At 48.7% G+C, this 14,006-nt stretch overlaps 1 protein-coding gene across 4 annotated transcripts in view; it reads left to right on the forward strand.

Annotated features, from left to right (window-relative positions):
• GALNT17 (polypeptide N-acetylgalactosaminyltransferase 17) overlaps positions 1-13,170 on the forward strand; it is a 423,223-nt gene extending 410,053 nt beyond the window's left edge. For all 4 annotated transcript variants that reach the window (XM_036310766.1, XM_036310767.1, XM_036310768.1 and 1 more), the window contains 2 exons: positions 10,782-10,949; positions 11,545-13,170. In XM_036310766.1, coding sequence (XP_036166659.1) covers positions 10,782-10,949; positions 11,545-11,673 — 297 coding nt within the window. In that variant the 3' untranslated portion in view covers positions 11,674-13,170. The remainder of the gene's footprint in view (positions 1-10,781; positions 10,950-11,544) is intronic.
• Positions 13,171-14,006: the final 836 nt, after the last annotated feature.

The raw sequence follows: 14,006 nt of genomic DNA on the forward strand, positions 1-14,006 counted from the left end.
AGGTACAGGCTGCTCAGCAGTATTGTTGAAACGCTTGGGCCAGCAACCCCTGTCCTTGGGGACCAATGGCTCTGGGAGAGGACAGGAAGCCTAGAGTGGCAGAGTGCCGGGAAGGAGCTAGGGATAGGAAATGCCACCTGTGGCCACAGGGAGCCAGTAGGGAAGAGCAGAAGTCTGCAGTGAGGCGGAAGCGAGGCCCGTCCTCCCCTGGTGCACACGGTCAGGGAAATAAGAATAGCACATATACAGGGCTTACGGTGTGCCTCGCCCTCTTCTCACTCATTCATTTAATTCCATAACTACCCTGTGAGGCAAATCCTATAATTAGCCCCATTTCGAAGATGAGGGAACAAGTCCTTTAGGGCTAACGCAACTGGCCCAGGGTCATAATGCCATCAAGTGGCAGAGCTTGGATTTCACAAGCTGCTTCAGAGTCCAAGTCCTGAGCCAAATCATATTCTGCCCCTTTGATGGCGCAGCACAAAACCCAGGATGCTGCTTCAGCTGGCAAAATGGGGAAGCGAGGCAGTTTTAACTAAGATAGTGTAATAGGGAGCAAAGTATTTGCAGCACTTCCACACTGTACCGGGGCATGCAAGCTTACCTTCTTTCACACACACAGAGATCAGAAAGAAGTGCATCTGCTTATTGAAAAATAGAGTCTTGCCCAGCTGACATGGCTCAGTGGTTGAGCATTGACCTATGAACCAGGAGGTCACGGTTTGATTCCCGGTCACGGCACATACCTGGAGTTACAGGCTGGATTCCCAGTAGGGGGCGTGAAGAGGCACCCAATCCCTGATTCTCTCATCATTGATGTTCCTCTCTCTCTCTCTCCCTCTTCTTTCCTCTCTCTCAAATCAATAAAAACATATTTTTTAAAATAGAAAGAAAAATAGATTCTTGGCTACTCCAAGATTCTTGGATACTCACCCGATTTAGCAGTCCGGGTGAGCTTGGACAGCATGCTTAGGAATTTGCTCCTGATTCCTGAGAACTTGGAGCCAGCTATCCTGCTCGCCAGCGTCCCCCCTCCCACTTGGCTCTTCTGACCCTCATGCTGGTGCTCCTCACATTTAAGACCTTTCTCCAAGAAGTCCCCGCTCTCTCCATAAATCTATATGGGCCAGACCCTGCTCCCTTCCACCGCCATTGGCACTCACCCTGATCCACCCCCTCCTGCACCTGTCGCTGCAGGAAAACTGACCCAAGGTTTTGTGGCACAAATATGTCTCCCCATTCATTCTAAGTAGCAAGTGCATTTTCTGGAACCACCTTGCTTTAATCCAGCACCTCCTTCAGTGTCACCACTTTTGTTCAGTCCTTTACATTTTACTAAGTTGTTAATACAGATGAGTGACGGAAGGGAGAAGACTGAGGAGGGAGGCCCTTGGGACCATCCCACCTCCAGGCCCTGGCTCTCTGCAAAAAACAGCTGGTTCTCTAACGTGTCGTCTAAGCTCCCAGATATATATTTTAATTAACCTTATTGATGTATAAAGTAAATACAATAAAGTGCATCTATTTAAAGTATAAGTTTGATGCATTTTGGTAGATATATACATCTGGAAACTGCCTTCCCCCCAGTCAAAACACAAAACATTTCCACCCCCTCTTCCCCCGCCCCCCCCCCCGCCACTGTCCCCACCCCCTGCCCCCACACCAAAGATTGTTCCTGCCCCTTTTCTCTAACCCCCGTTCCCAGGCAGCCACCACTCGACCACTCTGAGATACACTATGGAGACATTTTTTCTTTATTCATTTTGGGATCTGGCATGCCCCGGACAGTAGTAGAAAAAGGCTGTTTTTGAGAATATACATGCACACGTGTAGTTACAAGAAACCATTCAGCCAAGCAACAAAGAAATGCATCCCAAAGCAGGCTTGAATCAATAGAACCCGCCTCTCTGCCTGCTGAGTAGAAGCTGGGTGAACTGCATTTCTCCTTTAGGCATGGTTTTCCGCACTGACTAGGCCTGGTTTTAAAGTGATGAGAAAGACCCTTAATATGAAAGCAATTGCAAGCCAGGCTTTTATTGACATTCCGATGGATTTTCTATGTTCCGGAGTCATTCCACAATTATTTGGCTGGTTCTTGTTTATCTGGCCATACCCTGAATGTTTTAGTTCTCCCTCAAGGCTATTAAATCTAGGTTAATACTTGTGTGTGCCACTTAGATCATCTCAAATAGAAAAATTGGTGTTTTTTTTCTCTCCTAAATGAGAATTAACTGTATTTGAGCTCAGAGGTTTTCTCCCTAATGCCTTAGTGTTGTGGATAATGACGTTCATTTCTCCTCCCGGCCCCAGCGGCCAAACGTAGAATAATCCCATTCAATTCAAAAGACATTTATAGAACATTTTCTTTTTCCAAGATAATTTTCTTGGTCCTTATGCTGTATAAAAAGGGTAGGATACTGATGTCCTAAAACAACCACAATGAAAACCTGTAGCAAGGAAAGACACATTCATAAAATACACAATTGTGTAAGTTGAAGAGATGACATCTGGGTGGGGGCTTTGTGGACCAGTGGAGATGGTAGAGGTAGGGTGGGGATATCTTCCATATAGGGAAGACTATTGGCTATTTTTGAGAAATCTCAAGTCATCTGTCAGGCTAAGCCAAGAATCTAGGAGTTAAGCTTGAAAACGTAAGCTGCAGCCCTGTAGTGCAATGTCATGGTAAAAAATTTACTCTCAAATCAGTGGGCAGTGGGAGCAATGAAGGCTGAGGCAAGGGATGCTCTGATTTGAACCTGCAGGATTGGCTAAGACCAATGGGAACTGGGAAGGTCTGGAGGTAGGAGGACCAGTTACAAAGCTACTGCAGTAAGTTAGGTGCCAGCAGGTCAGGCTATTAGGAAGAAATATGTAAAAGAGACATGTGGAGACAGAAATTGTAAGACTTTTAACGTTATTGATGAAGCAGAGGGAGATAGCAAAGGTGATTCAAGTTTACAAACCTAGAGCCTGGGAGAGATCAGGGTTATGGGAGCCAGTGGTCTGTTGACCCTAACTGGAAGGATGAGAGTCAGCAAGTTCCAGGCAGTCACCAACTCAGAGGAGGAAGCTTCACCCATTGGCCCCTCAGCAGCACATGCTTCAGGGTTACCTTGGCAACAGCGAGCATCATACTGGAATGACAAATTCCATAGAGAGTGGCTTGGCCATAATTTTATACGTGAGCATATAGATAGATGATGAGATAGCTCTCAACAATAGAGCAGATTAGATACTTTGAAGAATCTCCCCAGTACTGTATAACTAGATTCTAGATCATCTACAACAAATCCAACTTAAAAACCTTTTTAGGTGCACAAGAGCTTTGTATCCATTAGCTTTTGCTGAGTAACAAATCACCCCAAGACATTTTCACATCAACAAAATCTGAGTGGATTTACCATGACAGACAATCACCAAAGGAACTTCTAAGGAATGTATTTCAAGAAGGAAGATCAGCCCAGAAGAATGTCTTGAAGCAAGAATGAACTCCAAATAAAGAAATTTATAAACATATAAGTAAATCTACACAAATATTTCTTACATAAAATAATAAGAATGGTGTTTATTTGCTCCTCTGTGGAAATATATCCAAAAGACTGAACCGTTAGAAAGAAATGATCAGATTTCATATGCTAATGCCCTTGAATTTTATTGATTGAAAGTAGATGTTAAGATGTTGAATAACTTAACATTTTACTAAGTTGTTAATGGCTACATTTCAAGAGTGAACAATAAAAAATAGAAATGGCATATAATTTCCAAATTTGTGGAGGAAAACAATGAAATATGATACCATTTCAACAAATAACCCCAAAACACTACCAATCCAAACAAAGGCAAATAGAGGAGAAGAAGGAAACAGAAAAGGCTGGACACACAGAAAGTACAAAGAAAGATAGTAGAAATAAGTCTTAATGTATCATTAATCACAATAAAAGCACATGAACTAATCTTTCTGGTTAAGAGACAGAGACTGTCACCTTACATTTTTTAAATTACAGGAGTATTCCATCTTCAAGAGACACGCTTAGAATACAGAGAGAGAGAAACTTTGAAAGTAAAAAGATGGAAAATGGAATGGCAGGCAATTCTAAAGAGCAAAGAGCTGGGTGACTACATTAATATCAAACAAAGTAGCCTTCCACACACAAAGAATGATTAAAGATGAAGTATGTCATTTCCTGATGATGAATCTCACCAGGAAGATAGAGTCATTGGTAACTTGGATGCACCTCTCAGATCTGTCATGTTCTTTCCTCCTTCAGTGTCACCAATTTGTTCAGTCCTTCATCAGCCCCTGGGCTTTCATCAGGCCCCACCACAGTTCATTCTCCCCTCAGCAGCCAGTGTGGCCCTCCTACGATTCCCTGTGATAAAGCCCCGATCCCTGGGCATGATTTGTCCTTATGGTGCAGTCTCCTCTATACTGTGCCCACCCCTTTCTACTTCTGCCCTTTCACAGCTGTTACACTCCATTGTTTCCACTGGTCTACAGGCCTTTGAACATTCTCTTGCCTTAGTCTGGTCTGGTCTGCCTTCTCCTACTCATCTGGTTGTCCTAAATGCCCCCTCCTCTGGGAAGACTACTCTGCCCTCCCTCTTCTGGACTGGGGCCCTCCTGTTCTGGTTCTAAAAAGACATTTAGTATATTTCATAGCATTATTTCACACAATGTCATCCTTGCCTCTTTACTTCTCTGCCTACTTGAGTAAAGGGTGAACTCCTTGACGGTAGGTCCTGTGCCATTCATTCATGATGTCCATAAGAATTTATTGAGCACCTCCTGTGTGCCAGGCACACTTCTCAGAGCTAGGAATAGGGCTGTGAACAACAACAACAAAACTACAAACAAAACTTCTGCCGCATGCCTTTCACATTCTAGTGGAGGGAGTCAGATGACAAACTCTATGAATAAGGAAAATAAATATAGTCTATTAGAAGATAGTATGTTCTTGGAGAGAAATAAAGCAAGGGAAGAGATAAGGAGTAAGTGGTGTAAGTGAAGTTTTAAATAAGATGGTCAAGAGAAACAGTCACCAAGAAGATGGCATTTTGGCAGAAACTTGGAAGAGGTGAGGGCGTGAACCTTCCATATTTCTGGGAGAAGAGCCTTCAAGAGAGAAGGGACAGCAAGTGCAAAGGCTTTGAGCAGGAGCAAAGATGTCCTACTAACAGACCAACAAGGAGCCTAGTGTGGCTGGAATAGAGTGAGCAAGGGCAGAGTGGTGGGAGTTGAGCTCAGGGAGCCATTATTATGTTGGCCTTGTAGTCCGTAGGAAGGATTTTGGACTTTTATTCTGAGTGAGATGGGAAACCTCGGGAGGATGTTGAGCAGAGGAATGGCATGGCCTAACTCCAATTTGAAGTAACATAATTTTAAATGATCTGATGTTTTAAAAGCAATCATTCTGAATGCTATATTGAAAATGACCAAGGGAGGCAAGGCTGGGAGCTGGGAGACACTTTAGGAGACCATTGTACTAATCTAGTTGAGAGATGAAGGTGGCTTGGAACAGGGAGGTCTTAATGAAGGTGAAATCTGTATATGCTTTGCTAATGGATTGAATGTGATGTGTCATCGAAAGAGGCAAACGAAGGGTGAAGACAAAGTGTTTGGCCTAAACAACTGGAAGGATGGAGTTGTTGTTACCAAGATGAAACAGATGGATGTTGGATGCGTGTGAGAGGGAAGGGAAGATACAAGGCAAGGAGGAATTTGGTTTGGGTCATGTAAATTGAAATGCCTATTAGACATCCAAATAGTATGTCAAGTGGGGAGTTAGATATACAAATCTGGAACTGAGAGGAAAGTTTGGTTTGCAGATAGAAATCTGGCACAATCAGAAAAAGTCACCATATAGATGCTATGACAGCCCTAAGAATGGCAAGCTCTCCAAGAGAATGGGTGTAGAGAGAAGACATGTATCACCTGCACCCAGCACAGCATCTGTCCCACATTTAGTGCCCAATCTACACTAATAAAAGAGAAACATGAAAATTAACCATCACTCTGCCACTCTGCTACACCCACCAGCCAATCAAGAGCAAGTATGCAAATTAACCCAACTAAGATGGCAGCGGCCATGGAGCTGGAGAGAGCAGGAGGCTTGGGTTGCCCCTGGCACTGGAGGAAGCCAAGCTTCCCACCTGCCCTGGCCGGCGCTGGGCTCCACTCAAGGCTACAAAGTTTCAATTATAGAAGATAAATAAATCCCAGATACCTGCTTCCAAAAAAAAAGAAAAGAAAGAAAAAAAAGGAGAGGCTAGGAGCTTGGGTTGCTGGGGGGCGTGGCCAGACTGGGAGAGGGCACAGGCTGGGCTGAGGGGACCCCTCCCCCCAGTGCACAAATTTTTGTGCACTGGGCCTCTAGTATAAAGACAAAGAAAAAGCAATTGAAGTTGATAATTAATGGATCTTGTTGACAATTTCCATGAGTAGTGGTGGTAGAAGCCAAATTGCAAGGCACTGAGGAATTAGAGAGAGGAACTCCAAGGACAAAATTAGGAGGTAATAAGAGCTGTGACTGGAGAGGATTTGGGGGGGGGGGGGGGGCATATATATTTGGTTATGTTTGTAGCTTGGAAGAAATGAAAGAGACAGGAGAAATAATGACTTAAGGTGCCTGCAGAGTGGGGAGAGGGCCGAGACTGAGAGGAAGTGAGGGAATGTGAAGGAAGTCAGGTTTTGAGGGGTAGGAGCCATAACTTCCAAACAAAGGAGGAGACAAGATCCCCAGAGGGCCATGAAGGCACAGGACACCAGGCTAGGGATGGAGGAGGAAGGACACATTTTTAAAATCTAGACCCTGAAGGGGTGAGAAGGGTATTGTCTGACAGAGAGTCACAAGAAGTGAAGGAAAAGCTGAGAGAGCGAGGTGAGGCAGGCACAGTGGAATACGGGTGGGTCTGCAGTGGGTGCGGGCAGCTGGCACCTGGCCCTGGTCCGTGGAGGCAGGAACCAAGGGGACCTTCTAAGCCCGCAGTTCTGGGTGACCCCGAGGTACCAGATGGCGGCCTGCGGTTCACGGAAGACAGTACTGCATACGCTGGCGGCAATAAACACCTGAAAAGGAAATAAGACATCAGTACCATTACAATAGCGTCAAAAAAGAGAAGATGCTTAGGAACACATGTAAGCAAAGCAGTGTAAGACTTTTACACCAAAAACAACCAAACACGGTTGAAAGGAATGAAAGACCTAAATAAAAAGGGTCTCCCGTGTTCAAGACCCACCACTGTGAAGATGGCAGTTCTGAGCTAATCTCCAGATTCCATCCAATCGCCATCAAAACCCAACGGCCTTGCTCGCAGAAATGAAAAAGCTGACCCTAAAATTCACATGAAAATGCAAGGGACCCCGAGTAGCCAGCGTATGGATCTGTGTTGTGCCAAAGACTTGACAGGAGATGACAGAATGCATTAGAGAAGAAAGACATTGTGGAATGGAGAGACCTGCATTGAGGTCTGGGAATTCTGAAGCCAGAAAGTCCTAGAGGAAGGCCAATACAGAGCATTTCCAGGCAGGGAGACTGCTGGAGCAAGGCCCTGGAGATGGAGAGCCTGTTGGACTTACAGAGGACAGGGAGCAGAGGTGTTTAAAGAGGGAGCATGGGGGTGGGAAGTGGGGGGCGGTGGACTAGGCGGACTGTCAATCCGGGAGTGGAGGAAAAGGGGAGAGGGATGTCAGGTCTCAGCACTTACCATCCTCCTGCCTCGTAAGCCCCACGTCCATTCAGACCACAGCGTCCTTCCCCTGACCCTGGCCCCTTGGCGGGGCCAGCAGAGCCTATACACGCATCCTGGTACTTCCGGTATGAGAATCAGCCTTCCCCCAGGACAGAAATCCTAGAGGCCTCTTCAGCCCCCTGCCCACCCGGATGCCTGCAGGGCTTGGGGCTGGTGTGTGGCCTTGGCAGGTCCTAGCAGCCTGGGTCTCCTTGTTTCATGCCCTAACTCCCAGGGGCGTTTAACGTCACTCTTTAAACATCTGGGTCACAGATATGTTTAGTTAATTAATGTTCTTAGCGCTACTCATTTGCCTGCTGGATAATAGATTGATTCATAATTTCAATAAGCAGCTGTGTATATCTTTCCCCTGAACATAAAGGCAGCTTGTTGTCATTCATCACTTTGCATTTGGTGAATTTAAATATATTCAGAGACATTGTTTAAGGAGGGGTGGGGAGAGTTTCTGATTTTCTTATCATTTTGCCTCTAACAATTACTCTGATTTGGAATTAATTTGAGTTTAAAGCACATGTTAACTGCATTTCTCTCAAGGGCACCTCATAAACTCTCTGCCACTTGTTTCGGGGGGACCAGGCAGGCTTCCCTTTGGGGATCAGAGCAGAGGGTTTCTGCGCAGCTTCTACCAGGAGCTGAGAGCCGCCCGAGGAGAATCTTATCCCCTGAGAAGAGGCACTCCCGTCCCTGAGCAGAGCAGCCTTCTTGCTCCATCCCTGGCCAGAAACGCCCAGGCTCTTGGGAGGAGGAGAGGGTCCTCTGGGAGGGGCCCCTCTGCTGCGCAGCTGCTGGGCCAGGGCCACCAACCATAGGGTCCCTAGGCACCCAACAGAGGCCGGGGCCACCAGGTGACCAGATGTCTTCATGCCTTGGTTTCCTCGTCTTTAAAATGGGGTGAGTAGTAGCACCTGTTTCACAGGGTTTTGTGACAATTCCATTATTTACCCCCGGTACAATCTTAGAAACGATGCAGGGCATGCCTTCACTACCTCCAAGCTGGTCATTTTACTTTTTTATTTGTTTAGGAACCTTTATATCAATAGTCATCACGCCTACTCTAGTTACTGCTTAAGACTGTAAGAACAAACAGGAGGAGCGTGCTAGCCTCTCTCATTGCCCTCACCAGCCTGCACTGGGACCATCTCAGTGGGAACACCGCCCGCCCGTCCTTATATACCGAGAAGGCTGTCCCAGGCTGGGCACACAGAGGAGCCTTCAAAACATGCTTGTAGAGTTTTGTATATGAGGCTTCATTTGTTTTTTTAAATGAGGATGTTTACTAGATTTACAGTGTGCTCATTCACAAACACATTTTTGAGTGCTTGGTCTGTGATGGCCCTCCTAGCAATGAATGAAAGGAATTGGACACAGTCCCTGCCCCTGAAGGATGTGAATGGCAGGTGAATCCATTTCTTCAAAAGTTGGAATACAGCAGTGGTTGTCAACCTTCTGGCCCTTTAAATACAGTTGCTCATGTTGTGACCCCCAACCATAAAATTATTTTCGTTGCTACTTCATAACTCTAATTTTGCTACTGTTATGAATTGTAATGTAAATATCTGATATGCAGGATGGTCTTAGGTGACCCCTGTGAAAGGGTCGTTCAACCGCCAAAGGGGTCGCGACCCACAGGTTGAGAACCTCTGGAATAGAGTTTTAAACAATGCGGACAGGCAGGAGAGTGGAACCCTGCTGGGGTAACGGTCGGCAGGCAACACCATCTCTATATCAGTTAGCTATTGCTGCATAACAACTATCCCACACTTAGTGGCATGAAACAGTCTGCATTTATTATTTCTCATGAGTGCATAGGCCAGCTGGATGGTTCTGTGACCTGGACCAGGCTCAGCTGATCTTGGCGGGATTCATTCATGAGCCTCCAATCAGCTATCAGGTTGGCTGAGGGCTACCTGACCTCTGGTGACCTCATCCCCTTGTCTGGTGGTTGTCCCTCATCCTCTAGCAGTCCGTCCTGAGCTTACTACAGTGGTGGTACAAGGTTTCAGGAGGGTGGAAGTATGCAAGGTCTAATTCAGGAATAGGCACATCCTCACATCTTCTTCATTCTGTTGGCCAAAGCAAGTCACCGATATGATGGAAACTGCTGCAGAGTCACGTTACCAATGTTTTACAGGAGGAAGAGTGAAGGATGAGGCCATTTTTGCAATTTCCCACAATCGCCCAGCACTCCTTGCAGTACTACATGGAGCAGAAAGCCAGTACCAGGGCTGTGTTGTTGCACATGTAGGATGTTATAAATAATGTTGCAGTAAACACCCTATACATAAAGTTTTGTTCACAGTTCTGATTATTTCCCTGGGATACATTTCTAAAAGTGGATTTATTGAGTCAAAGGAGAACATTTTAAAAGCACAAAGTGTGTATTTTGAAATCCCCTTTTTGCAAGGTTGTAGTAATTTACCCTCCTGCCAGCCCATCTTATGCTAACCTTGAAAAAATAGGAATAAGTTCTTTTTAAAAATGCGGTATCACATTGCTACTTTATTTATTTAAGAGCCTATGAGGTTGCATGCTTTTTAATAATGTCTATTCCTTCTTTCGGGCACTGCCTCTTTGGGTCCTTTGCAGCAGTAGATTTCATTAATCCCCAATTACAAAGGAGGAGGAAATGGAGGCTCAGAGAGGTTAAGTGAATTATTCAAGGCGGCCCAGCCAGCCGGAAGCAGAGCCAAGCTTTAGAAATCAGCTATCTTGCTCTTTCACTTACTTATTCCTGCTCCCTGTGCTGCTGGACAGAAGGCTGCACTCCTGAAACATTGACAAGGACATGCTTAGGAAAAAATCAGAGTGGATGAGGGGAATCAGTATCCTGGCTTAGCAAACCAGAGGGCTCCTGGCCAGGGCTCCCCTGTGAGTTGGGGATGTGGGTGTGTGATAAGCCTGAGATGGTAGCCAGGGCTGCAGCGCGAACAGAGGCCTGGGTGAGACCTGCAGACCTCAGCCCTGTTTTCCTTCATGGTCTTGCCCCTACCCTCCTGACCCTCCTCCCCTGCCACTCTGCTCTCGCTCCCCAGCTGGCCCGCTACACCAAGGAAGGCTTTCTGCACTTGGGAGCCCTGGGGACCACCACGCTCCTCCCCGACACCCGCTGCCTGGTAGACAACTCCAAGAGTCGGTTGCCCCAGCTGCTTGACTGCGACAAGGTCAAGAGCAGCCTGTACAAGAGGTGGAACTTCATCCAGGTGAGTGCTCCATGTACAGGACTGGCACCCCAGAGCAGGTGAGGATGCTGCAGATCACAGGGAAATCCAGCACAGTGCACCGAAGGTCTCCCAGCCCTGGACCAGGCGCCTGGACCCAGAGTATATTTGGGGGGAGTCAGTGGGGGGATTTCGTGGGAGACAGCCTCCGCCTCCCTGCAGCAGCGAGGCGTGGTTGGCTCTGCTACATCTTGGGAGGAGGGTGTGGGGGTGATTTTCCTGAAATCGGCCAAGTACCTAGAGCCAGTAAGATTAAGAAAATCAGACCTAGAATATCCCTGGAATTCCTCCTTCTGACACCATTTCCCCTCGATCCTCATCACCTGGTTCAGCCACTCAGACTTGATGAAGCTTATTTACTGTCTGACTTAATGATTTCCAGAGGAGGCCCCAGTCATCGCTCCCCTGTACAGGATTGTTCCCATGAGAGGCCATGTGCTGGGCACTAAAGTGGTTAAGTCTCTCTCTCTTTCTCTCTTTCCCTCCCTCCCCCTATTCCTCCCTCCCCCTCTTCCTCCCTCCCTCCCCCTGCCCCTCCCTCCCTCCTTTCTCCCCTCCCTCACCTCCTTTTACCCAGAATGGAGCCATTATGAATAAGGGCACTGGGCGTTGCCTGGAGGTGGAGAACCGTGGCCTGGCTGGCATTGACCTCATCCTCCGCAGCTGCACGGGACAGAGGTGGACGATTAAGAATTCCATCAAATAGTGGGGAGGAGCTGGGGACCTGGAGACTGGCCCCCAGGGCAGGGTCTGCCCGTGCTCTGGACCAGCTACGCTGGTGGAGAAACAGCTGGGAGCCAGCAGGTGCTCGTGGGCTTCTCCAGGGCAGCATGGCGGGGCGGGGCAGGTGGGGGGAGCAGGGGGCCAGATGGAGACGCCGTGTCCACCTCAGGCACTCAGCTCCTGCACCCTGGGGAAGCGCCCCGCCCCCACCCTTCTCTGGGAACCCAGGCGCTGTGTCTTCTGCAGCCCAGATGTGGACCTGGCACCGAGGAGTGAAGCACCCACATCTCTGTCGTCACCTTCCCACCCGCTATCAGGACTGGACTGGCAGGGCCTCTCCTCTTTCTCATCTCTTACAGCAGCAGCTTCGAATTCCACCCCAGCCCTCAATAAAGTGGGGGAGGAGCTCAGCCACATCCTAGTTCTCCCTGCTCAGAGGAGGCAGTGAGGCCTCAAGACTCAGTTTCCCCCGAGGTTGCTTCTGCCCAGATGTCCTCTCACAACCAAGGCAGCCTCCAGCCCAAACCTGTCCATTAGGTGGCACTGGGGGCCACAGCTCTGGATTTTTCTGGTCCCTCGCCCCCTCTCCCCCCGATGGCCTGGAGCTGACACTTCCATGGTCGCCTGTGCATTCACTAGGCTCCTATGTTCCTGGGCCAGCTCTTCTGCCTGTGTCTGGAGAGCTGAGACAGGAATCGGCTGAGCACACAGAGTAGGCTGAGCTGTGAGGGACCCAGGCTGGAGCCAGGCCAGTGCCGCTTCGCCTGCCCAGGGAACAGGGAGCCCTGACTCAGAGGCTGCTGCAGGGGGAGCAGGGAGGGGACTGGAGCTTACGGACTGGAGCCAGCACAGCAAAGGGGGCCAGGACCCTGGGGTCTGCTCTGTGCTCATCTCATTTCAGCCCACACTCTACTGGCTGACGGGGGAGAAGGCAGTCGATTCCTCTCTGAAGAGTAATAATTTTTTCGATTGCCCTCTGGTTAGGGTGCACTTATAAATCAGAGTTAATATATGGACGTGTGTGCATGCGTATGAGTATGTGTGCCTGTGTGGTGCGCGTGGCAGGGCGTGTGCAGCTGCATGTGCGTGTGTGCATGTGTGACGCCACGTGGCCTGTGCGTCTGGGTGCGTGTGAGTGTGGTAGAGCAGACGTAGAAGTATGGCTTTGGGCTTGCGCTTCATCGCTCACCTGGATCAGGACAAGGCTGCTGAGAAGCTTGGGGGGTGGGGGTGGCCACACATGTGGCCAGAAGGATGTGGCTCAGCCTTGCCCATGTGGTGCCCAGACAGAAGAAGGCTGTCCTTCTGCCAGTTCCCATCCCTCTCCCTCATGCTGTCCCCAAAGGTCAAGCCCTGCCCAGAACCAAACCCTGTAGTTGTCCAGTTTAGGGTTCATATGTCTCATTTGGTGGCATCTTGTTGGTGGTCAGCCCACTCCATCTCCCCCTTGTGAAATAAATACATGTGAGCACTTCCCAAAGCAGCCTTGTTTGCTTCTTGATTTCTCCGGAACCTGGAGTTCGGGGAGTTCCTGGGATGTGGCGGAGGGCCCCGTTGGTTTGGGGGTTTGGTCTTATTACATTCAAAAACCCTCACAGCCTGGAGCTGAGACAAATCCAGCCTGCGCTTGCACTGGCCTTCGCCTCGAACCCAAAGCAGGACAAGCTGACCTCCGGCAGTGGCTTACTAGGCCCCCTGCCGGATTAGGAGGGTCAGGCCGGTGCGGGAACCTCTAAGGAAGAAGAGGGTTGGGGGCGACCTGGCTGAGCCATCCAGATCCGCCCCCTCCTGCTGCCAGGCGCCGACCCCCACCTCTGGAGGCCATGGAGTCGTGGTGGGAGCATCTGCCCTTCTGTTCACGGAAGGGTGAAATCTGAAGAGGCGCCAGGCCGTCTGTCCTGGAAATGCTTATGGAAGAAATGGGAGGCCCCTAGGCTGGGACAGCCCTGCGCCTCTTTCCCTTGAGGAGGCCAGGAAGGCCCATCTCCTTTGGTGTCACATGACACACAGATATGCTGACCAGTTGCCATTTTTCTGTTGGTTCTACGAGAATCGGGGTCAACAAGCGCATTGCTGGAAACTGCTGTTGCTTGGTAATGAGTCCATCAGACTTCAATATCAGAGTCTGAGGGTTACTGTGAAGTGAAAAGGATGAAGCTCCAAGGGTCCCATGTCGGGTCCTGGAGACGCTGAGGTCATACCACAAGGTGGTGCTTCGGGAAGAGTCCTGCCCTGACCGAGCCATTCTCACTCCCGTGTGGGTCTTACTGTGAAAGTTCAAGGACAGCATCATCCTCTTTTACCATTAGCTGAGAC

Source organism: Myotis myotis, unplaced genomic scaffold (assembly GCF_014108235.1).
Source record: "Myotis myotis isolate mMyoMyo1 unplaced genomic scaffold, mMyoMyo1.p scaffold_m19_p_5, whole genome shotgun sequence".
Lineage (NCBI taxonomy): Eukaryota > Metazoa > Chordata > Mammalia > Chiroptera > Vespertilionidae > Myotis > Myotis myotis.